The sequence below is a fragment of the Nanorana parkeri genome, unplaced genomic scaffold, assembly GCF_000935625.1.
Source record: "Nanorana parkeri isolate BGI_ZX_2015 unplaced genomic scaffold, ASM93562v1 scaffold400, whole genome shotgun sequence".
In the NCBI taxonomy this organism is placed as follows: domain Eukaryota; kingdom Metazoa; phylum Chordata; class Amphibia; order Anura; family Dicroglossidae; genus Nanorana; species Nanorana parkeri.
The window spans coordinates 1,175,304-1,200,526 of NW_017306668.1; the positions used below are offsets into that span (position 1 = coordinate 1,175,304).

General features: G+C 41.5%; 1 protein-coding gene across 1 annotated transcript in view; it reads right to left on the bottom strand.

Annotated features, from left to right (window-relative positions):
- Window positions 1-25,223, bottom strand: part of ITGA4 (integrin subunit alpha 4) — a 119,713-nt gene that overhangs the window by 84,909 nt on the left and 9,581 nt on the right. Inside the window, exons 3-4 of the mRNA XM_018559496.1 lie at window positions 3,324-3,430; window positions 1,014-1,140 (exon numbers count right to left, since the gene is read on the bottom strand). Of these exons, the coding sequence (XP_018414998.1) occupies window positions 1,014-1,140; window positions 3,324-3,430 (234 nt within the window). The remainder of the gene's footprint in view (window positions 1-1,013; window positions 1,141-3,323; window positions 3,431-25,223) is intronic.

Here is a 25,223-nt window from a genome sequence, read left to right on the forward strand (position 1 = left end):
CGTGTGAATAGGAACACATAACAAACATATAGTAGGGTTTTCTCAGATTTGACTGCTAAAGTGGAAATAGTGGAAGTAGAAATACATAGGTGGCACAGTGGTAAGCACTTCTGCCGTGAAGCACTGAGGGTTCCGGGTTCAGATCCCAGTCAGTACACTATCTGCAATGAGTATGCATGTTCACCCTGTGCTTGGGTTGGTTTCCTGCAACACTCCAAAGATATGCTGGTGGGTTAATTGGCTCCTGTCTAAATTGGACCTGTATGAATGCATGTGAGATAGAGACCTTAAAATTGTAAGCTCCTTGAGGGCAGGGACTGATGTGAATGTGCAACCATGTAAAACACAACTTAAATTGTTGGCGCTAAATAAATGCCTGTAATAAAACAAAATCACATCTATATGAGCTAGTTAGACATTGCATTCCGTAACCATGGTCATTATTATGGAGTTGGCTCCCATTTTGTTGCATTAACAGCCTTCATTCTTCTGAGAATGATTTCCACAATATTTTGTCTTTTGGAATTTCTGACCAATGATCCAAGAGAGCATTTGTAAGGTCAGGTACTGAATGGATGAGAAGACCTAGTTCAGGATCTGTGTTCCAATGTATCCAATTTATTTATCCCAAAAGGGTTTGCGATTAAAGCTCTATGCAGGTCACTTGAGGTCCTCCACAACAAACTCATCAAATAATTTCTGTATTGAGCTCGCTCTGCACACAGGGCACAGTTATAATGTAACAGAATAGGGCCTTCCCAAAAAATGTTACCAAACTATTAAGAGTGAACAACTTTCTACAATGTCTTTGTATGCTGAAGCATTAACAGTGCCCTTTGCTGGTGGTTGCCACCATAAATGTATTAAAAAACGCTTTATAATGTGTAAGATAATTTTTCCAAACATTAGATTAAATCCTATCCTAAAAATGTTTAAACATATAAGTAATTGTAATTCAAGCTTTTAAACGAGTAAGGTTTTTGTTGTTTAGCTATCATTTATTTTTTTTATACCTTTATAACATGGACATATTTTGCTCCGTAAATCTGTGCGCAGATTTGCAGGTATTTTATAGCATATTCCATGTGGAAGCTTGTGCTGTTTTTCATAAAAGACATTTTTCCATCTATGACCACAAACCTATAAAAAAAACACAGACAATCGTAAACCCCCCAAAAATTGCACAAGTATGTGGAGGAATATTATAGAGGTTTCTACAATACACACATGTTCATGTCATTCTCTCCTGTGTTCTGAATCTGCTGATCAGAAAGCAAAACACTTTAGGGGGCGGGTCCTGATGTTTTTTAATTTATTTATTTTTCTTGGATTTGTGGCGACTGACAGCTTTATCATAACATGTCATGGGTTAGGGTTAAAGCCCAGGATAATTGTTTACAGCCGGATGGAAGGGGTCTTTTAGGGAAGACCTATAAAAGCCACAATTCCAACATGACAGATAGCAATAAAAAGTTGACACATTAATAAACTTATTGTTTGCTTAAGCATCTTTACTTAAAGAGGGCCATTCTTACTTTCATTTAAAATCACATCTGCATGCAGCTCTGCATGCTGATATGAAATAATCTTACATTCATTAGTTAAGCAAACATTTTTTGCTTTTATGCACAATTACTGTTTTTTCACTTCCCAGTTGAGTGAAACACTGGTGATGTAGCCCCTCACGCATCCTGAGAAGGCTACATCAACAGTGCCTTCCTAGGAAATCTCATCTGTAAACTGCAAAATCTCGTGAGATCTCAGGGAAATAAATTTTCCCCCTTACTGTTACAGGTTCCAGGAGGCAGACCCAGACTTCTACGAAGTAAGAAGTGATGGATTAATCTGCCCTTAGTAAAAATGGCCACCATGAGAAGCAATGGGCAGGAAAAGAGAAATAAGGTATGCAAAGAATAAAAAGCCTAGATTGTTATACGTATCTGTTGGTATATTACTATTACTGAACATTTCTAAAGGTGCCTTTGGTGTCATTTTTAAGATAAGGGAGATGTTCCTCTTTAACATATAAATTGACATATATATTACAATATTGTGTGGTATAAAACAAATTGGTGCAAAGTTGGAATCTCATCTTTAAAGTCATTGGTATTTGACCAATAGACTATAATAGTCAAAATTAAATCAGCTTAGACATTCCGTAAAACTTTACTACAACCTCCTACACCTGCACTTCCTAACCACCAGTCCCCCCAACTATTACTGCTGCCATAAATATATTATAAACGCTTACATTTTCTTCTCAATGATTTTTCTTAATTTAGAACAGAGACATTTAACAACATTATTCAGAATAATTTTAAATGGGTGTTTCTAAAGAAATCAACCTCTTCCTTATCATTGGTAACCCTATCAGCCAATACAATCTTACATCATTAGTACATTTTGTAGTTGTCACCAGTAAACGTCCCAATGCATGGTGCATTATTTTGTAATACCCTCTAGAAGTGCTTAATTAAAATTACTACTAAACATCATTATTTTCTCCAAATATAATTACATGTAATGTTTCCATTTGACTTAACTATTGCTAAAGTATTTTGCTGCTTATATTGCAAGTGCAACTATAGGCAAAAATCATTAAATCAGATTTATGCCCCATGTTTTTTTTCTTCCGACTCTCATTGTCAGATATGGGGTCTGGCAGTTTTAGTCCATCACATGATGAAGGAAAAAACTGGACGGGCATGGATGTTGCAGTGGTGACATCCAAACCTTACCACTCTAATCAGGAGGGGATGCATGTACACATCCTCTCCTGATCAGCCTGTGTTAAAAGGGGTCTAAATCATGGGAGTGGTGATCACCAATTGGCTCAAGACAAAAATGGCTACTATAGATGTGCTACCTCAGCCACCTCCCCCATCTCTAGGCTGCTGACTGGACAAAGAATTCACAGTTGCCCAAGTCAGGATTTTATTTCAGTTGTCACCTTTAGGAGATTTCCCTTCGCTTTCTCCCCAGATGGTGAGTGTCAGTTCTAACATTTCTCCATTCAATCCATAGAAAAAACAAACCAAAAGTAAAAAAAAAAAACCTGGTATCCATGTTTGTCATCCTTCTCTTGACACAACTGAGAATACCCCTAATGTGTTCAGTTCTTCCTCTTGAGTACAAAAATACTAAATAAATACCTTTGTTCCAATCACGCCATGGACGTTAGGTATAATGACTAGTGATTTAATTAAATCTCTTCCGCTAATTGATTATGGGGTTTATTTACAAACAATCCGCAAAGCCATTTTCCCTGTGGATCTCTGTGAAATTGAACATATTCTAATATTATGTTGCATAAAAACACTAACCAGTATTTGTCCATCTTCTGTTTGTTGTCTAGACATGCTGACACCCATCCATTGTTCATCCTGGTCCACTGTACATGTCCGCCCACACTTTCCCCCATTTTGTTCACCTAAGGGAAAAAGTCAGTTACATGAAGGTCTATAAAACAGGCAATTTGTCTTTTTGTAAGATACAAAAAAAAAATCTACATATAGTTTTCATCATAGTTATACACAAAAACACAGATGGAGACATATGTCACAGCTTCACTTCACTCTGTTACAGTGTTTGCATCAAAAAGGAAACCATTACAATTAAATGTGAAAGCCGTTCTGAGCATTTCCTATTTGGTGATAACAATATACCTGAGTGTGAGAGCTCTAATTTGGACATCGATCACAAGGGGATTCATTCTGTATGCTGCTCACCAAAAGGGTCTATCCTTCTGACTGATTTAAGGGTTTTGGTGTGAAGAACTTTTGCTGAAACTGCTAAAGCATTGAGAATCCCAAAAATTTTTGAATACAGTTTTTTAACCTTTTTTTTATCCTTTGTGGGACATCAGTTGATCACCGGCAGCCTCTTTGCAGCTACTCCCTGCAGGCATGCACTGTATTTATTAAGATGGGTTTCCTGATGGTGAGATCAGTGGACTATGTTTGTGCAATATGTGTCTGCATTGCCATTTGTCTTCACTGGGAAAGCAGGACAGTAAGACAATACAGGAGAGAAAAATTGGGAGACAGGGATAGAGTGTTGTCACCCTATAACAGGAAGTGGTGGCATAAGGACATTCATGGCAGATCACCAATGTAAGTTTATGTAAGATTTTAGTGATTAGATCTACAAATAAGTGGGCAGTACACCTTTGGCTCACGGGCGCAAAGATGTGGCTGTTTTTTATGGTATGCACAGTGACGTATCCAGGGCATGGTACATATGGCACATGCCCTGGGCACCACCTGAAGTTTCCAACGGAGACCGCTGACTTTCTCACTCTGGCAGCACGCCAGCTAGAGCGTCCCGCCCAGCTCCTGGTTGCCAGGAGCTCGGCGGGATGCCATAGGTGCATTTTATAGTATAAACGCCTCTAGGTATGCAGTACTATGTGCCCGTGTGAATGTCTCCTAATGGAAAACCTTAAAAAAAAAGAACATAGTAGTTGCTTAGCTGGTATTCTGATCTTGTGGTTTCAAACCTTTCTGTGTTGCTGTCCAGGCAGGAGTATGTTGCTCTAGTTTCCCTTACTGCATTCCTGCTCTGGGTCAGACCTCAGACTATTGAAATGAGATTAGAATGACAGCCAGGTAACTAGAATTTTCAGGTGCAGGTCAGCTATCACAGTCTATGTATTGAGTTCATGACAAGTTTTGATTAATGGGTCAGCCATTATATACACTCCTATAATTACTTTGTTGGATCTTTATGAAAAAAAAGTAGGTAAGTATGACCTCAGATGAACACTTCTAAAACAAAAAGTTTTCTACAGTGCAAACAACAAAACCATATCAGAACAATCAACAGCAGCACTTTACTTCCAAATGTGCAAATGTAAAAACACTGCACAGCGGTTATATTTATTGCACATTTATTCCACATGCTCCATTGCGATTATAAACAGACATGAAAGCAACCACAAAAAATATCTGGCTACACTTAAGATGAATTTTCATTTATGGAATACCACAAATGATAAAGAGGAACTAATTATAATGTTTTATTTCATTCTATAAATTTATTCCTTACAGCGGAAATGGAGCGCTGTGTAATAGAAACAGGAATTCTACACAGAGAGCCTATTTATTGCTAATGCATTTCAGAGTGGCTTTAAAAACATAAGGCAAAAACATCAACAATTCAACATAAAATTATGAATTGTAAGGCACTAGTTGGCAAGATTGTGGGCGATGTATATTTGTCACCAAGGTTTCTTACCCGCACCAAGTGAGAGGTTCTAGGATTTATGACTGATCAGGAGAGTCCTGTTCTGGTTCTTGAAACCTGTAGGGTTTGTGAAGCTTTGAGTGGGATAAAGCCTCGATTCCTAGGACTACATCTCATCTGGCAACCAGACCTCATTATTAGTCTCAGCTGTCCACAAGCCTTTTTATATGTGACATGACTGATGCTCAGGGTTCTCGTTTGCTCTCTCTGCCGGGGTAGCCTGCTACTGAGTGAAAAGGCTGACTGCTGACAGAACACTAAAAATATACTGACTGTTTGTTTTGGGGAAACCATTAAGGGGGATCCTGTTACTTAGGAACTGATTTCAGTTCAGTTAGTGGCTTGGACGAGCAGAAGTTTTGTTTGTTATGCTGGCTGTATATATGTGTGTATATACTGTGATAGTTTGGGGAATATAGCACAATGGTGAGCGCTAAGTGACCACTCCTGAAGCCGACTTTAACATAAAAGGACAGTCTTTATTCAGCATAACAGTTCATTCAGGAGTCTCATCAAGACATTGGTTGGTCTCACCGACATCTGTCTGTGCCATACACTCCCCGTGTGATAGTCCCAGGACTTTACCATATTTCTCTGTGAATACAGTCCTCAGCACTGCTCAGCAGCTTTCCTTAGCTCCAAGCGGTTCAGTATCCACCCCTCGTGGGTCACTGTCCCTCTCTGTCTCCCCGACAGGTATCTCAGGGTCACGGACCCTCTGGACCTCTCTAGCCTTCCTGGCTTGTCCCTTGTGCTCACGCACGCAGCAGAGTCTGCCTATCGTTGTATGCCTCTTGCACACCCACAACTCTCCTCTAAAGCACTGGGCTGGCTTCCTAATAAGGCTGCTCTCAGCCACCTGATCAGCTTAACCTGGCCACTGGCAACACCTGGCCCCAGGACTGGAGATCCCATCCCACTATAGTCTGGAAAACCTAGAAGGGATTGAACAGCCAGTTCCTCCTCTCCAAAGGTATTCACATTGTGGAACCTCTCAGCCCCTCTGGCTGAGAGTCCTGGGCGCCAAAGTTGCCATACTACACCGTGGCATAGCCACGCACTGCCGCAATACGCATATATGTGTGTATATACGCATATATATATGCGTATATATATTGTGATGTTCGGGGATATTAGCACATAGGGTGAGCGCTTAAGAATGCAGTTTAGACATTGGTTGGTCTCACCGACATCTGTCTGTGCCATACACTCCCCGTGTGATAGTCCCAGGACTTTACCATATTTCTCTGTGAATACAGTCCTCAGCACTGCTCAGCAGCTTTCCTTAGCTCCAAGCGGTTCAGTATCCACCCCTCGTGGGTCACTGTCCCTCTCTGTCTCCCCGACAGGTATCTCAGGGTCACGGACCCTCTGGACCTCTCTAGCCTTCCTGGCTTGTCCCTTGTGCTCACGCACGCAGCAGAGTCTGCCTATCGTTGTATGCCTCTTGCACACCCACAACTCTCCTCTAAAGCACTGGGCTGGCTTCCTAATAAGGCTGCTCTCAGCCACCTGATCAGCTTAACCTGGCCACTGGCAACACCTGGCCCCAGGACTGGAGATCCCATCCCACTGTAGTCTGGAAAACCTAGAAGGGATTGAACAGCCAGTTCCTCCTCTCCAAAGGTATTCACATTGTGGAACCTCTCAGCCCCTCTGGCTGAGAGTCCTGGGCGCCAAAGTTGCCATACTACACCGTGGCATAGCCACGCACTGCCGCAATACGCATATATGTGTGTATATACGCATATATATATGCGTATATATATTGTGATGTTCGGGGATATTAGCACATAGGGTGAGCGCTTAAGAATGCAGTTTACTCGCAATATCTTTGGTTTGAGGGCTCGGTAGCCCACTATTATGCAACACAAAGTTCATAGATCCATCTTGGATACCCACGCAGGGGTTGTCAGCATAATTCATGCAAAGGCTTTAAAGCAACACAAGAATAGCCTCCTGGCTTCCACTTTAAACAGTAGCACTTCTGACCCACTGGTCCTCTTTGAAGTGCTGTCCCACACTTGTACTGGTGGCCCCTCAGGCTCACGGCTCTCCTAGCCTCACCAGTCCTCTCCCAGCCTCCCTGGCTGTCTTAGTGTGCCTCCAGCACACTCACCACCTGACTCCTCTCTGACTTCTGGGGGCGTTCTCCTGACACCTGAACACGGTCTGTTCCTCTTTCCCAGCAGGAGCTAATTCCCCTAGCCAGCACCCTTTCCTTAAGGGTTGTGTACACCTGTGCAATCATCGGGTGCTGGCCACTGCTAAAGTCTGGATCTAGGCCCGGGGATCTCATCTTTCCTCCAGAATCACCTTGAAACCTCCCAGTTCCAGGATCCCAAGCCGAATCCAGACAATCCCTTGCTTCCTGACACATCTCAGCACTTCTAGCTGAGAGTCCCAGGTGCTCATCATATACAATTCTACAGTGGGATTGCCACACAATACCACAATATATATATATTATATATACTATATATACACACATACACTACATGCAGGTAGGAGTGGGCAGCATCAGTGGAATGATTCAATATTGCAAATAAGGTCAAACATCTTAAAGGAGAACTATGCGGTGAGTGCTTTTCACTCACCTCATAGTTCTAGCCAACCTGTGACAATGAGACCCTCGCAGGTCGGCTCAGTAGATCGGGAAGTGAACGAACACATACCGGCGTACGCTCTCTTCTGCCGTGACAGGGGAGGGACTGGATTCCCCCCTCCCCGCTCCGGTCCTCCAGCGCTGACTGTTGTAACAGACGGGGGAGGGGGCAGGTACAGCTGGCTCTGCCTCTAGATAGGCAGAGCCAGCTGTCACTCGCACAGCTGGGCAGATCCAGACATAATTGTCGGGATCCGCTTCTACTGTAGCGTCTCAGTATATCGTGAGCTGTAGCTCGCGGTATACTGAGCTTAGGGTGACGGGAGGACGCTAGTTTGTGTCCTCCCGTTACCCTAAGGAGAACTATGGGGAAAAGCCCTAACCCCATAGTTCTGCTTTAACGGTGTCAACTGTAGTCATCCAGCGACAAGGCTGATCGCCATGAGAATAAAATTGATACATACGGCAGTAAGCCAGAAGAGGTGTGACACAAGGTTTCCAAGAAACCAATTAACCAAAACATAAACCTTACGATGTAACAAAGCAGTATGAACAAAAGCCTCAGCAAACACAGATCCTAACCACAGAGGATTCCTTCATAGAGTAGGCAATACAACACAAAGGAACAGGCATAAGTCATAATCATTATTCAATCCTCCAGGGTGCAGTGAATCCAAATGAGGGATCCGGAAGTCCTCTTTTTTAGATTTGTGATCAATAGTTATAAACTTAACAATAGAGTTGCTATGCCCAGTATATATATCTATATAATGCAACTTTGTCTTACATTTTGTGTGGTCTTGGCCCGTATAAAAGTTTGCAAGGACACTTTAAGTGATACATTATATTATATTCAGCCAGGAGCAAGAGGCGCAGACAGAGGTTAGTATTTACCTGTTTATTAACTTTTGTTTAATTTTTTTTATGTTTTTGCATATATCTACTGCTTGCTAGTTACTTTAAGGCCTTGTTCTCACCAAATGCAAGAGTTTCTGCACATGCAGTGCAGTGGGTTGTGCCGCTTTTTTGCAGCGTTTTTGATGCGTTCCGGGGATGCATTTTTAGGGCGTTTGCATGCGTTTTTGATGCGTTTGCATGCATTCCAGAGCTGGTATAATAGGTCCTGCTGCAGTTTTTTGACCTGCTCTGGACCTGCCCTGGAACGGAACTCAGCGATGTGAACTGGAGCTAAAAATACCATTGGAATACATTGGACGCAGTTTTGCTCCGGTCTGTAACTGCTCTGCTCCTGGAACGCGCTTGGTGTGAACAAGGCCTAATACTACTTTAAAAGAAAACTATTCACAAACCTTTTCTGGCATTATTTCTCTTTTGGGTCAATGAGGACATTTCCTAATGTCCTCCTGTGACCCAAAACTCAGCATATAGCAGGCTATTGCCAGCTATATGCTGACAGCTCAAACCCACGCTGCAGCCGGGAAAGATGCCATAAATATCCACCCCTCTACCTGATTGAGGCAGAGCCAGTTATGCCCGCCGCTGGAATCCCTGTGGGGAGTGGTGAATGACAGTCTCTGCAGGGAAAAGATTGTGAACTGAGCGATCAGTGATTTCTGACTGCCAAGTTTTTGAGCTATAGAGCCATATAGAGCTATAGAGCTATAGAGCCTATAGAACGTGTAACAGCTGCAGTGTCACACGCCGGCTCTAACTATGGGGATGAGTGCATTTCACTCTCCCATAGCTCATCTTTAATTAAAGTGGAAAACTCAATATTTGAGAGAAGGAAATAAACCCATACATTTTCTGGCCTAAAAAGGTAAGCTTTAAGGGCTTATTCACACCAGCGTGCACATCTGTACGGATCCTTCCATATTGTGGAGTGAGTGTAGCTACCCAGGGACAGGACGTGTGTTATCTGCAGAATCACCAGATGAAAATAAAGGTTAAAAAGCCTGAAACAAGAAAAATAATGCAGCCACAACATCTAAGGACTGTTAAGCTGCAATATATTACATTTTTGTTTTAGTAGTTCGATCGTTCGATCAACTTCAGTAAATACATTTGTCTGGTGGAATAAAACCCAACCCTACTTTCACAGCACAGCATGCGCGACTATAAAAATACATTATGAATAAATATTTCTATTAACAGATATGTCTGGTAAAAATAGAGATGACATTTAACAATCTCCAAACGGCAGAACAGATATCCCAGATCACGACTATCTCTTTTCTTGTCAGTTGTAGCAAAATATCTGAGCACAGAATGAAATGTAAAAATGTATTCTTAGATAACGATAAACATGTAAAATACTTAACATTGACATTCATATTTGGTGGGATCATTTAGAAGAACTGGAGCTAAGAAAACCAGAGCAGAATTGTAGTAACCCTAAGGGCTCATTCACACTGGCATTGACAAACCTTCATTTATAGGACATTTCTATATAAATGCATGTAATTATTTTAAATGTTATAATTCACACTGTGTGTTTACCTGCTTTTAGGTGCTTTCAGTTTAGCTGTGTTTAAAGAAAATGGAATTCTGTGTATCCAGACACAGATTAGATACACTGAACGGGTCTAAATACATGGAAATGCACATAAGGAAAGTACATCTATACTCAGGAGAACTTGATCTGGGAAGCATAACGTTTATTTACACTTCCCAGATAATTTCTCCTAAGTTTTAAAGGAGAACTATGGGGAGAGTGAAATGCACTTATCCCCATAGTTAGAGCCGATGCATGACACTGCTGCTGTCAGCTCTGTTGATCAAGAACGGAGCTATCACAAACCTCTAATCGCTTAGTTCACGATCTTCTCCCTGCAGAGAGCAGAGACTGTCAGTCACCACTTCCCGCAAGTATTGCCCCCTTCCCTCTCTGTTCCTCCAGCACTGACTAGAGAGGCAGGTGGGTGAGGGGGTGGGAACTGCTGGCTCTGACTCTAGAGAGGCAGAGTCAACTGTCAATTAGGCAGCAGGGTGGATAACGACAATATTGTCAGGATATTTTCCAGCTGCAGCAGGGCCCTATGCTCTCAGCACTAAATGGGCAATAGCCCTCTATATGCTTAGTTTTGGGTCACAGAAGGACATTAATAAATGTTCTGTAAACCAAAAGACAACTAAAGCCAAAAAAATTTGGGCCATAGTTCTCTTTTATTATCTGGGAAGGGGGGCACCCACAAAGAATTTTGTTTTATATTGACTGGAGTTTAGCTCTAAGCCTACAATCTGAAAAAAGCTTCAGAGGAACTTCAGTGTTCCATTCCAACATTTTACTATCTTAAAACAATGCACTTAAATTAATCTACATTTTTTGCTCCCGGTTAATGCTGTATTTTCTTGTTCTTTGCATATTTCTATGTCGGTTTCATTTTGAAATGTAGGTGCCCAGTTTTCCGAAAACATGAATATTTGTTGCCATATTGACATTAATAGCGGTGAGCTGGTGGCTTGGGGTTTTGTTTCGTGGCCTCGGTTTACAGTCATTCTTGAAGGAGTCAGCTGAACAAAATTCTTAGTATAGGAGACACATGAAATACATGAGTGCAGTTTCTCAGAGCTCGTATGTTATCTAAAATTGTATTACCTCTTTAAAAGGTATAAAAATGTTTCTATACCCAAACCTTTTTTTTTTTAGTTTTGAAAAGAATGGATTAGAGTTGGATTAGAACTCCTGTCAGGTTTTACTGCTACCCAGGCAGCATTAGAGAGATATCCCCTCACTTTCTGTTCTGGGGAAATGTTTTTACTAAGGGCTTGTTCATACCAAATCCGGACCAGATCTGCATGAGTTTCTGTACATGCAGTGCAGTGTGTTTTGCCGTGTTTTTGATGCGTTCCAGGATGGGTTTAAAAAAAAAAAACTTTTTTTAACCCTAAAATGGGCTTTCATGCATGCGTTTTGGTGCGTTCCAGAGCAGAGAAAATAGGGCATGCTGCAGTTTTTCCACATGCTCTGGAACTGAATGGTGCGGTGTGAACTAGAGCCCAAAATACCATTGGAATACATTGGATGCATTTTTGATGCGTTCTGTAACTGCTCTGCATCTACTCCGTACTTGCTGTGAAGTCCTAAGACATAATCTGCAAAAGGGCAACAAACTAAAATAAAAAGCTGACAGGGGTTCCAGAGTCCTCTATACTCACCTCTCCTCCAGCGATGTGATGCCCACAAATTCCCTCATTGGCACAATCTTCTCCCAGTCTTCTTCAGGATTTGGGATCTGCAGCCATCCTCAGCATATGCCAAAACTGTACACTGGGCTCAGCGTACACTGTCCATAAGAAGACAAAAAGGCAGGTTAGAGTCCTTTATCACAGAAGAGACATAGGGGTCTATTCATAAAGCTGCCGAGGGCAGCCGAGTGAATGACCGATCAGAAGTGAAGTGAGCCGATCCTCTGCAATAAAATGCCTGCCTTTTTTTAAATTGTTACAGGTTTACTTCTGTATTTGTTGCTGTTAGAGAGATTACCCCTCACTTCCTGTACTGGAGACAACCTTTTTAATTAGACAGGAAGTAAAATAATTAGAGCTGCCGTTGGAGGCTCATCAACAAGTACATTGTTTACTAAAGATTCAAGGTAGCTTCTATTTCTGAATTATCTTTAAAAATGGCATTTGCCTGTCTGACAGGCTGATCCAATGGCCTTGTTCTAGGTCAGTGACTCAAAAGACTGAGGCCATAGATAGCTGGACAACTAGCATTTTCAGAAAGAGGGCCACAATGACAGCCTGCACATTTTTCTCAGCATCCTTTAAACAATTATATTTTGCACAAATTTCATCGACAGCATCTTTTGGAAAAGAGATGATTCAGCCTCCGTGAAACACTGAAAATAATAGTGTTGGGTGGAGACACCTTTTAAATAATGTAGCTTCACAATGGTGGTGCACTAGATGCATTGTACTATTAATGTGCAACTCATACATAGGTAGGTAGTGTAGGTGAAGGGGTTAATGTACAGGTTACATACCGTGAGAGGATGGAGATGAGAGAGTTATAGGGCTAGATGTGCAGTGCAGTGGGTAATACACAGGACACATACAGAGACAGGATGGAGCAGACATATGCAGGAGAGGGTAGTGAAGGGGTTATGATCTTACAACCTAAGTAATACCTCCTTTGTGGCTGCCTGTGATCTTTTGTAATGACTCATTGAAATATCCACTTTTAAATGGAGTGGTGCCAACAGGGCCACCCACAGCTACAATTTCAGACAGCTCAGCAGGCCTCAGTTGAAGTTCGGCTGAGTCTCTCCCAGTGTATGGCCAGATTAAGACGGATGGGATTTGGCTTTAAAGAGACTCTGTCACTTTGCCCATACCTATAATATCTAAAAAAAAACAAAAAAACCACAACATCAAAGTCTCTGCATTCCCTTTATAATGTCACTGCCACATTTCAGTCTAACTTGTAAAATGCCAGTTGTATGGTTGCTGCAGGATCAGATTATTTTGTTTTTTTAGTCACCAAGTTATTCGTTGCTCAATTTGTCCAGATAAAATCCTTTAAAGTAAACTAAAAGGTTGCCACATCTCTGACAAGGTTTTCAGTTATGGAGGTCATGGGTTAGTCCAGGTCTATTAAAAACAACTGCATTCGGCATTTAAAGTGGAACTACAACCTCCTATCCCTTACAGCCAAGGATGGTACCATCTTGGTCTCTATTTGGAATACAGTTGCCATGGTGATGCATATGTGATTAGCTATGACACCAGCCAAATGAGTGCCTGAAAGTTCAGCTGAAATAAGTACATGGAAACCTTGATAGTTAAAATGCCTTAAAAAGTATCTATTTTGGGAGACATTAAATTGGTGGATAAAACTCCTCTTTAAATGCTCCACTACTCTGAGCAGCTTTGGTTAAATGCGTAAACAGAAAAGGTTGCTTGAATGAGTGGTGTAGACCTCTGCAGATTACAGAAGCCTATTTACTTTTGACTTAAGGGGTTGATTCCCAAAATGTCAGCCCAGTCATATACGCCTGGCCAATGCTGTTCACATGGCATTCCTGCCACAAGATAGAGCTGAAGGGCATAGGAAATGCCTATGTTTCTCAGCTTCATCTAGTGATGGGAAAGACAAGTGAACGGCATTCACCCAGTATGTGGCTTGGCTGAAGTTTTATAAATCAACCCTAAAGTGTATGTAAACCTTGAAGAACTTCTCATATTTGCTTTTGGCCTGGTAAATGTATCATTCAAAGCATTATCTCTGCTTGTTAACTGCAAAAAATACCTGATTGTGTCATTCATTTAGAGCTTCCTATGTCCTGTAATTGTTGACTTGTGTTTTAAAGCTCCAAGTTTCATAATATTCACCATCCTCCTTGCTTTACTACCAAGTAAGTTTACCACCTAGAACAAGTAAGGAGAAGGGGAGCTCAGACTTCACTGGTTGCACGATTGTTTGAGGTCAATGACCCTGGTTAACAGCCCTGGAACCTGCACTTTTAACAAATAGTCAGCAATGGGTGCTACCATATTTCTATCCCCACAGGTTCACTTTATTACTACTAGACAAAAGGTAGTCACACAGTGCTTCCACCACAAACATCATAAATCCATAAATTACGGGAGCATTTATAAAAACAGGAAGAGACGTGAAAATCAATCCTTTGTCTGTGCATCCAGCAAAACATCCTTTGTTATGGCAAAAACGTAATATCCCATGAAGGGGCCAGGTGCCGCCAAAAATGGTATCTCACCAGCACCCATTCCAAGAATCAAACTAGGTTGGGCTTAGCTATACATAAATAAAAAGTGAATAAAGTAAAAGTGAGGTATGTTATAGTGCCACAGTAAAAGATAATTACTAAAAGAAGCACTAAAAATACTTATGTCTGTGTGAGGAAACATGCTCCAGGCTCCCTCCAGCAATCAACCACATAAGAAATGCCAAATTATTGGTCACATGGTATCTGCCAGGGGAAGGACCCTTGTGCTCCCGCTCAGAGCTCATTAAGTGGCCAACCACTTAATGAGCCAGTGTTAATTTCGTTGACTAATAATTTTCGACACAGTTTTCGTCAACAACACTTTCTGTGACTAAAACTAGACTAAAACGAAATAAAAACTAAGGGGTCTATTCACAAAGCTGCCGAGGGCAGCCGAGTGAATGAAATGACAAACTATAATACAAATATATTGACATTATAGTTGACTAACTAAAACTAAACTAAAATGTTAGGGAGAGACGATTTGGGAAGAGATCCAATCCGAACGAATCTCTTTGTACTTCCAGTTCTGGTTCCATCCTGAATGGACAGCTAATAGGTAATATGTGCGATGGCATTACAGCCAATATAGTTTTTCATTTTAATATTTTAGAGTTGCAATTCTGCTTAAAAGAATGACAAATGACATATGCAATTTGTTATAATCAATGCATATCTAATTACTGGCCCTTTGTAAAAAATATTCAATATTATTTCTTTATAAGACTTGGTTCAATCTAATTTTAAGATAAATAAAAACGTGTTATATAATCACACCAGTTAAATCTGTGTCTGTATTGCATGTTCAAATCTTAATACCATAAGTAATAACAGGTTAACAGATGTTTACTCCAGGGGTATATCATGAGATTTGAAATTCTAGAATTACTCTTTAACTAAACCCACTAGATTTTAGTAGACTAAATCTACTGTAGATTTAGTCAACTAAAATCATATGATATTTAGTCGACTAAAACTAGACTAAAACGATTCAGATGACTAAAACATGATTAAAACTAAATCGAGGGACTATGACTAAAGCTAAATCGAAATTTGCTGTCAAAATGAACACTGCATGAGCCTCAGTACTGCAAACCCCTTTGGCAGAGAATGTGTGACCAGCCATAAGAAAAGTTTAGTATATGTGCATGCTGCAAAAATACATGCACACACACACTTGTTAGTCCTACAACCTTTTTCAATAAGACCATGCAAAAGAACAAAAAGTGTAATGATGATAGCAAGCAATCAGAAACCATCTCGTCTTCTGCTGGCTTCACTGACAACGGTAGGTTGCTTTACCTTGATGATTACTTTTAATTGAATACACCAAACATCTAAAACAAAAAAATTATGGTGGGATTTTAATTCTTTTATTTATTAAACAAACCAGTGTTAATTATAAAATACACCTTAATGAGTGCCCATTCACACATGAGCGGTTTTCTGTGCGTATTCGTACGGCCAAATGCGCGCAGATCCCCACTGAACATAAAAAACAATGCATTGCAATGTGCATTGTTCAGACTATTGCGGCGCCCACGCGGTACAAAACCACGCGTGATTTTATGGCCAGATTCCTCACGTTCCAGCTATAGTAGTAGACGCAAATGTGCAGAATCCGCTTTTGCGCGGTTTTGTTCAGTGCTGTTTTCCACATGAAAAACCGTGCTTAAAACGCTACTTCTATGTGCAAATGGAGCCTAAGTCTCTACTACTCATTTGTGTTACAGTGTTGCTATGTGAGGAATACAAACTTCTGACTTTTAGATACTGTATATCCATTTCACTGCATTTAAAAAAAATTTTTTATGGTTGACAAATTCATTATTCATGTAAGAGGCAGCGATAATGATTGTATTATGCACTAACATGACATGAATTAGAGTGATTTGTGTAGTTTCAAAGGGACATGTGACTTGCCTAATCTAGCACGTCTCCACCAATCATTTATGGAGTTCATACAGAGAGCAAACCAAACAAGTTTTCGAAATTGAGTCAGCTGCCATGAAAAGTTCAAATAAAAGGTTCCAGTCTTTTCATGTTATATGGTGGTTTCATGGTATGTGTCATGAACTGACATTAATTCCCGCAGCTAACATAACTTAGATTTAAAAGCAAAATGTACGCAGATATGAAATCCCCCCTTTTATGTAGTTGTGTTTTCTTTAAAAACATCTTAAAAAAGATTTCCCCTTTTGCAGCCAAATTTGGATACTTTACATTTGTTAATGTTTCCATTCACATAGCACAACTCAGAAAAAATTAAAAACGTCTGCTTACCAAGTGCTTTTTACGTGCTTTAAAGTTCTACCTAGCTCTCCTCTATCTAATGTTAAGGAGGAGGCTGTGCCGTTAATGCTTATCATAATTACACTGTCTGTACTGTGCTGGCAGATCTCATAATCAGTTGTAAACTACACTGCCTGGCCAAGAAAAAACAATTCAATACCTGGATTTAGCTAAGCAAATAGGTAAGAGCTTCCATTGGATACGTGTTATGAACTGGGGTTGCATTTAGTTGGTCAGGTCTAAGTTAGGCAATGTTATGTCCCCAAAAAATAGGGTCAGCTGCCTACCTGAATATATGGAATGACCCTGATGGAACAGGCTTATTCCAAGATGCCAGAATTTATTGGGCTCAAATTGTGAAAGTGTGGTTCAGGGAGCATGAGACATTTTCACACGTGGATTGGACAAACCTTAACCCCACTGAGAAACTTTGGGATGAGCTGGAGAAGACTTTACGGAGTGGTCCGACTCTCCCATCATCACTACAAGGTCTCTGTGAAAAATGTATGCAACTCTGGGCAGAAATAAATGTTGTGATATTGCATAAACTTATCGAAACAATGCCATGGTGAATATGTTCCATAAACAAAAGCTAAGGCCTCATTCACACTGCCGCGCATATACGTGCGTATGTGCGTATTGTAACATATGCAGTATATGCAAATAAATGGCTCCATACACATAGCTGCGCATGGAGCCATATATTTGCGTAGCATAAAAATGCGCAAAAACAGAATGGAACCAAGATGCGTCCGGGCAGCGTATTTCTGCATATTTTACGCGCATACGCGTGTTTGCGCGTGTATACGCACGTACACGCGTACAGTTCAAAATTCTATTACAAATTATGCATTCTGAGATTGCATATAGTGCATGCATATACGCACATATGCACATACGCACATACGCACGTATATGCATACACATATGCGCATATACGTATATACGCGCGTATATACGCAATATACAATTTTGCTCTTGTGTTGTGTGTGAATGAGGCCTAAAGGTGATCCAACTAAATACTAGAGTGTGTGACTTTTGGCCAGGCAGTGTAGATTTCGAAACTGACAGCATTGCAGGATCTGAACTTGCTTTTCTCTACTGCAGCTTGCTGCCTCCTTCCTCCCCTCCCTTCCTTTTCTGGCTAGCCAGGCTGCACATTACCACATTACTCATTCACAAAAACAGTGAAAAAGCAAATAACGATATCCACAGCATGAAAAAAAGTTATTTATTAGGAAAAAAAAATTAAAAACCTAAACAATGACCCCCCTTTCCCTTACTGTAAATCCAACGTCAATCACATTGTTTAGTGGTTTAGATAACATCAATCATAATAAGCCGCAGCCTGACAAACATAACACACCTGACAATGTTCACCCACCGCTACTTCCATTGCAAATGAAAGATCCCAAGCTGGCTGCTGTATGTAAACAAACCAGCTGGGGATGCAATATTTAGCCATCGCCCAGAATCCACAGGCCAGTCTGTTTACAAACACCAGCCGGCTGGGGAACTTTCATTTTGCACCACAAAATAACAGACTTCTGGCTGATGTTTGTTTACAAAGGAATCTGATCTGGCAAACTGGCCCAATATGACCACCTTGTTCAGCCCAAATGCAAACAGGCTGGGTTTGGGTCGAACTCAGGTAAACCAGAACCTAAAGTTCATACCTAGGTCTCCCTGCAAATAGGAAGTACATTCAGATCTAGGACCTGCCCCTAACTGTATATGGAGCAGCAGTACATCTCTCTGCTCCTGCCTCCCTTGGCACAATGCTGTAGAGACAGATTGCCTGCTAGCACTAACCTACCTTCTCCCATTTGCTGTTCAGATGAGAAGGCTGATTTCAAGACAAATTTAGGTACTGAAGGTATTTTGTCAACTGTATAATTTAACAAATTTTTAAAAAAAATAATTTGATGAATAAGAGAGTCGAGCAATTAAATTCCTGGCTACAAATCGCTGTTAATTGCTGGCATTAGCAATTTGTAACTACAAAAAACGTCTGCTTCAAAATTATCTGTCTGATATGGTTCTAACAGAAGCAAGTAATCTGTATGTTAATTTAAAAAAACAATTACTTACAAAGCTTTGAACAGCTTCTGGATAAACAGTTTTGTTCTTTTACCTTTGTTTTATATGGTATAGAATTTTTATATGGAATTTAAATTTATGTGGAAGAATAGAGTTCTTCTACGAAAAACAAACACAACGTTTATGACCCCCTTAGTTCTGCTCTCCAAATGGTTTAATGTCCTATTTTTGTAAAGACTGGCAGCTTAATTACTTTTCTTTTATTATTGTACTATTAGCTATGGGTAGTAGTAGGTAAGTGTAGGCAATTCATTTCGTGTTGCTAACTGAGTATACACTGCCTGGCCAAAAACAAAAAGTCACCACCTGGATTGGTTTTGTGTGCCACTTACTACATAAACCTCAATAGTACAGGTTTCTTAGGTTTTAATCCATAAAGTATTAAAGGGTTAGTCCACTTGAAACTGATCACAGTTCAAATACAGCGGTACGGTTGAGGGATCACCATATTGCTTTTTCTATCTCAGGAACTTCAGAACATAGATATTCCTGTCTAAGTTTGCTGTTCTTTCCTCCTCTTTCCTTGAGTCCGCTGCATTCTCTGTAATGAACAATTTACTAAAAAAAAATCCCACAGGGAGTCTGATACCCCTTTTATATAGCAGTTACTTCTGGTAGGCAGACCTAAGAACTCACAGATCTCACCACTGAAGTACCTCAGAGATATAAAGTAGGTAGTGACTGAACCCAGCAGCTTCTGCTTGAAACTGAGACTTCAGTTTTGTGTGGTTTTATGCTTTAGGTACCACATTATATAAATACTTAACATATAGAGGCATAATAAAGCAGCAATTACCATATGCTACTCGCAGTAACCCATGGCAGCAGAGTCAAATCATCCTTATTTTTCAACAGAAAACTAATTACTGTTTAGCTACATTTTGCACACAGTATCTGCACACTGAAGGTCATAATATACAAATTATGTCCAATCATCTGATTTACAGGAAAACAGCTAAATACAGTCATGTGAAAAATTAAAGGAGAACTATGAGGCGAGTGAAATTCACTCAGCCTCATAGTTCTAGCCGACCTGTGCCAATGAGACTGTCACAGGTCGGCTCAATAAATCGGTAAGTGAGCAAACACATATCGTCGCTCGCTCACTTCTCGATTCAGTTGGAGCAGTTAACATCAACGGATGGTCGCAGGATAGTGGAGCTCCGGCACAGCTGAAATCCTAGGGCTGAATCCTTAGCACAGAGGACTCCCATGATACTACCCATGTGTGCCCCTGACCCCAGCAACCGTCGGAGAACGAAAATCTAAGAAAGGCCCTCGGAAACTTACTGAATTTTTCCGCTCGACGGGCTCGCCGCGGACTCAAGATGGCGCCGGCTCGTCCAGCACCTTGTCCTCTCTGCAACTCTCCGACAGCCGTAACGAGCGGGAGCCGAAAGGAGGTGGGAGCCAGGTGACCGCCGACCCGGCAAAATCCACATGTCCCTGCAGAGAGCCGTGCATTGAAGTCAATAGCACCACAGCCACGTCCCCCACCTGCAGTGCGATCAGACGCATGGTAAAACATTGCCTGCGTTCCGGTCCACTGCAAACACAAAAAATAGAGCATGCAGCAGTACAAAGGAGGAAGTTTAGTGTGTGACTGCTGTGCGTTCCAGCTCTGCAATGCACCGCAATTGGCCTCAATGCATATGTCTATACAGCCATTGTAGTGGCATTATTATACTGTACAACTGGCCATTACAGGGCTTGAAATTCAGCAGGAGTTGTCCATTGAGCTGTGGGCTGTCCTGTTGGACACACACTGCTCCACAAACTTCAACTGAAAAATCAAAGGAGCCAGGTGGAAACTTGCAGTCACTGTTGGGGTATGCTGGCCGAATACAATAACCGTCAGGGAAGATTCCTCCAAAAGGGTGATTTTGCAAAGGATTACTTTTGCACCCGATTATATGTATCCAGTTTTTTTTTTTTCTTTACTACTGTAAATTTGTCTCGCTACACACATCTGTAGGGCCTGTAACAGAAACTATGCTCTAGTTGTTACAGAATTATATAGGACACTATTTACTAAGAAGGCAGGTTACCAAATAAATAATAAAATCAACAACAGTAGCCTTCTATGTAAATACATGTGCCATTAGACATCGCAGAGGAAATAGGCAATCATTGTCAGAGTGTACATCCTGCAGCATGAACCGGAGCTTGGGCCGGTAATATCTATGCTTTGAGAAGGCAGCAGACAGCTGGTAGCACCAAAAAGCAATTGGACGAGGTTATCTTACCCATCCGATTACAATTTCCTTGGTTGTACTAAGCCAGTCGTGTCCGCTCTATTCCCATGGACATAAGATTGTCACCAGATGTTTGGAGCAGCACATAGCTATAGACCCCATAAGAAGCATATGTCAGGATAGACATGTTGGCCACCACTGATTTGTATTTTTTTTTTTAAAACCCACCGTGGGCCACTGTAAATTTTAACCATGCAGCAGGCCTCCCCGTATTGCATGGGTTAAATGCTCATTTTGTTCAGGTGAAGGGGAATAATGGGCAACACAGTGGCTTAGCGGTTAGCACTTTGGCCCCACAGCACTGGAGGTCCCTGGTTCAAATTCCAGTCAAGACACTATCTGCATGGAGATTGCATGGTCTCCCTTTACTTGTGTGGGTTTCCTCCACACTCCAAAGACATGCTGGTAGGTTATTTGGCTTCCATCTAAAGTGGCCCTGTATGCATGGGCAATAGGACCTTAGATTATAAACTCCTTGAGGGCAGGGACAGATGTGTATGCTCTGTATGGAAAACACTGCGTAAATTGTTGGTGCTATATAAATATATGTAATAAATATTATTATTATATGATATTATTATGCAGGACTACTTGTGGAAATATCTAGAAGCTAGAGGTGTACTGTGTGAGTAGTGGATGACAGGTTTAAAATGTATGTCAATACTAACAATGGCCTCCTTATTGCTCCCTTTTGGTTTGTTAAATACACCTTTAAAAGCATGTTGTAATGTTTTATACCTGTTCCATAAGTGCAAAGGAAAAAAATTTAAAAAAAATCCTGTGTTATTTTCAGGAGAGTAATTACCCCTCCTGTTTTTTATCTTGGGACTACAGAATAATAAGCTATGAACTGAGCAAAAGAAAAGTGGACAGGGCTGACACCACTCCACAGTCCACAAATGTTGGGTGCTGTCAGGGAATTTCTGGCAAATCAAAAGATAATTTTCTGTACTTGCAGGGTCTTTAAAGGCATAACACATGGTGACATGCATGCGTTTTTTTTATGTTGCCCTGACATACTCTTTAAGGTCATGGTGTGCTTTTTTTTATTTTTTTTTAACTCCCTTGCCACCCACTACAGTAACAGACACAAGCTGGGGAACAGAGATTCCAATGTCTCTTCTTGTTACACACAGTTCATTCCAGAATTTTAGACCAAACAACACTGAGGCTGGTTCACAAAGAACACACAGTTCTTAGTATGTCAAAAAAATAATGCTGATGTACACAGATCATGTGATTTATAACTAAAAATCAGTGTCTTGGAGCCAAATTTAAAAAAAAGCATGTGTCTTGGTTGAGTTTCTCTATAAGAAAGTTGGGAAATGAAACCAGCTAAAGCCAAAGAAATGTTATCAACATTCTAAATGCTATACAGTAGATAACCTTTATAAATATACACATTTAAAGTGGATGTACATCAGTTGCCTGCAGCGCTGGTCACATGTCTGAGAGCCTAGGCACTGGATAATGTGATCTGTGTTACAGGGGAGGATTGAAGTGTAAACAGCAATGTCCCCCTTTCTTCATGCTTCTTGTCATCCTTGTGAAAACCCTGCTGTGCTCGTCAACAAATGGAGGCCATGGCTGCCATTTTGTTGGAGGCCACTGAAGCCAATGAGCTTCCTCTCTGCCACCTTTTTGAGCCCAATGTTATCCGGACACTGAAAACACTGGTGCCATTGCTACAGAAACCTCTAAATGTTTATTGTGACACCAGCATCACGCTACCCATTCATCCTGTGCTCTATAGTGGAAACATTGTTGTGGCCTTCAACAAAATTGTCATACCCTCTGCACTCCACTCCCGTACACTCTGCCAGCTGTCATACCCTCTATACTCCTCTCCTGTACACACTGCCCCCCTTCATACCCTCTGCACTCCTCTCCTGTACACTGTCCCCTGTCATAACCTCAGCACTCCTCTCCTCTACATACTGCCCGTTGTCATACCCTCTGCACTCCTGCCCTGTACACACTGCCCCCTGTCATACCCTCTGCACTCCTCTCCTGTACACACTGCCCGCTGCCATACCCTCTGCACTCCTCTCCTGTTCACACTGTCTGCTGCCATTCCCTCTGCACTCCTCTCCTGTACACACTGCCCGCTGCCATACCCTCTGCACTCCTCTCCTGTTCACACTGTCTGCTGTCATACCCTCTGCACTCCTCTCCTGTACATACTACCCATTGTCATACCCTCTGCACTTCTCTCCTGTACATGCTGCCCCCTGTCATACCCTCTGCACTCCTCTCCTGTACATACTGCCCAATGTCATACCATCTGCACTTTTCTCCTGTACACACACTTTTATATTCATGATGTCAAGTAATTAGTAGTGGAAAAGAAGTAGCCTTAAATAGTTCAATTAGGACCTCCAATTCTGACAGCAGAATAACATACAGAGTTCCATATCTCAATGCCGTAGATCAGGGCTTATATTTTTTAATTCAAGTACACAAATAAAAAATATGCATAGTGTACTGGCACCAAAGAAAACAATTATCACCAAAATTTCAGCAAAGAATACAAATAATGGCGGGATAATAAAAGATAAAAAAACACAAACTTTGCGTGACTCACTCCACCTCCTCAAATCGCACTTGCTCTAGTGCCCAAGACGTGTCTGTGCTGTCATTATATTATAAGGGTCCCAATCCATAGTTTCAGTCCCATAGTTAGAGAAACACTGCTGAAGAGGATCTATCAAAACTGCTTTAAGCCGCTTTCAAACGTTCCGAACAGGAGGGAGGAAAAAACTGAAATTACCGAACCCATGTTTGTCTATGGGGAATCTGATGTAAACAGAAATGTGTCCGCTTACATCAGATTACACCTGGTCCGGCATGATCAGGTCAGTGAAATGGAACTATGATTCATTTATGTTTCCGCACCTGGCCGATGTGGGGGGGGGGTATCCAGATATAAATGGACGCCAATCTGTCAATCTGTTTATAGCTGCCCATAGACTGACAATAGACTTCCGATCAGGTCCGCCTGAAAAATTGACAGATGGGCCTGATCGGAAAGCCTGTGTGAAAGGGTTCTAGGTCATGCTAAATTTGTTATTGTTACATTATTGCAAACACTGGCCAACCTGATGGAGATTTGCAACTTTTTACCTAGTTTTTCTAAGTGCTCTTCAATAAAAGGAAGTACATAAGGGTCTATTCACTAAGCTGTCGTAGGCAGCCGAGTGAATGACCGACCTGAAGTGAGCCGAACACTTCAGGCCGGTACGGCTGATTTCAGCCGTATATCAGCTGAAAGCAGCCGTACATCGGCTTGGTTCGCATGGCTTCGGGTCGGCCGAACATGCTCAGCAGGTTCGGCTGACCCGAAGTGCAGAAGGAGTTCGACTCAGCCGATCCAACATCTGGATCGGCTGAGCCGAACCTCCGGCAGGCTTCTCACTGCTGTTCGGCTATTCTGAAAGATCCCGAACAGCAGGTTCGGCTGACCCGAAGTGCAGAAGGAGTTCGACTCAGCCGATCCAACATCTGGATCGGCTGAGCCGAACCTCCGGCAGGCTACTCACTGCTGTTCGGCCTATTCTCAGAGGGACCGAGCAGAACAGAAAAATAGTTTTTAACGTTTTTAAAAAGTAAATAGAAAACAATTGTGCGGAGCTAGCAGTGACAGCTAGCTCCGCCCTACAGTTTTCTATCGTCCAGCGGTTCTGCTGCCGTAAAAAAAAAAAGAAAAATAAAGAAATCTTCCGGGCGCTCTGGGAGCCTCCCGCTCCCGGCCGCCCAGGAGAGAAACACTGATTTTTCTTTTTCATTCTGACACGGAGTCTGGTCAGAATAGAAAAAAAAATAATGTTTTTGCCCATTGGAATGCATTGCTAGATTCCTATTGGCTATTTCAATTTGCAATAGCCAATAGTAAACTAGCATTATACCCACCCTCTGCTGATGGACATGATGGAGAACTGCAGCAGAGGGCGTGTACAATGCTAGTGCATTCCAATGGGCAAATTTTTTTTTTCTATTCTGACACAGCTCCGTGCTTCGGCTTTCAGCGCGGCTCAG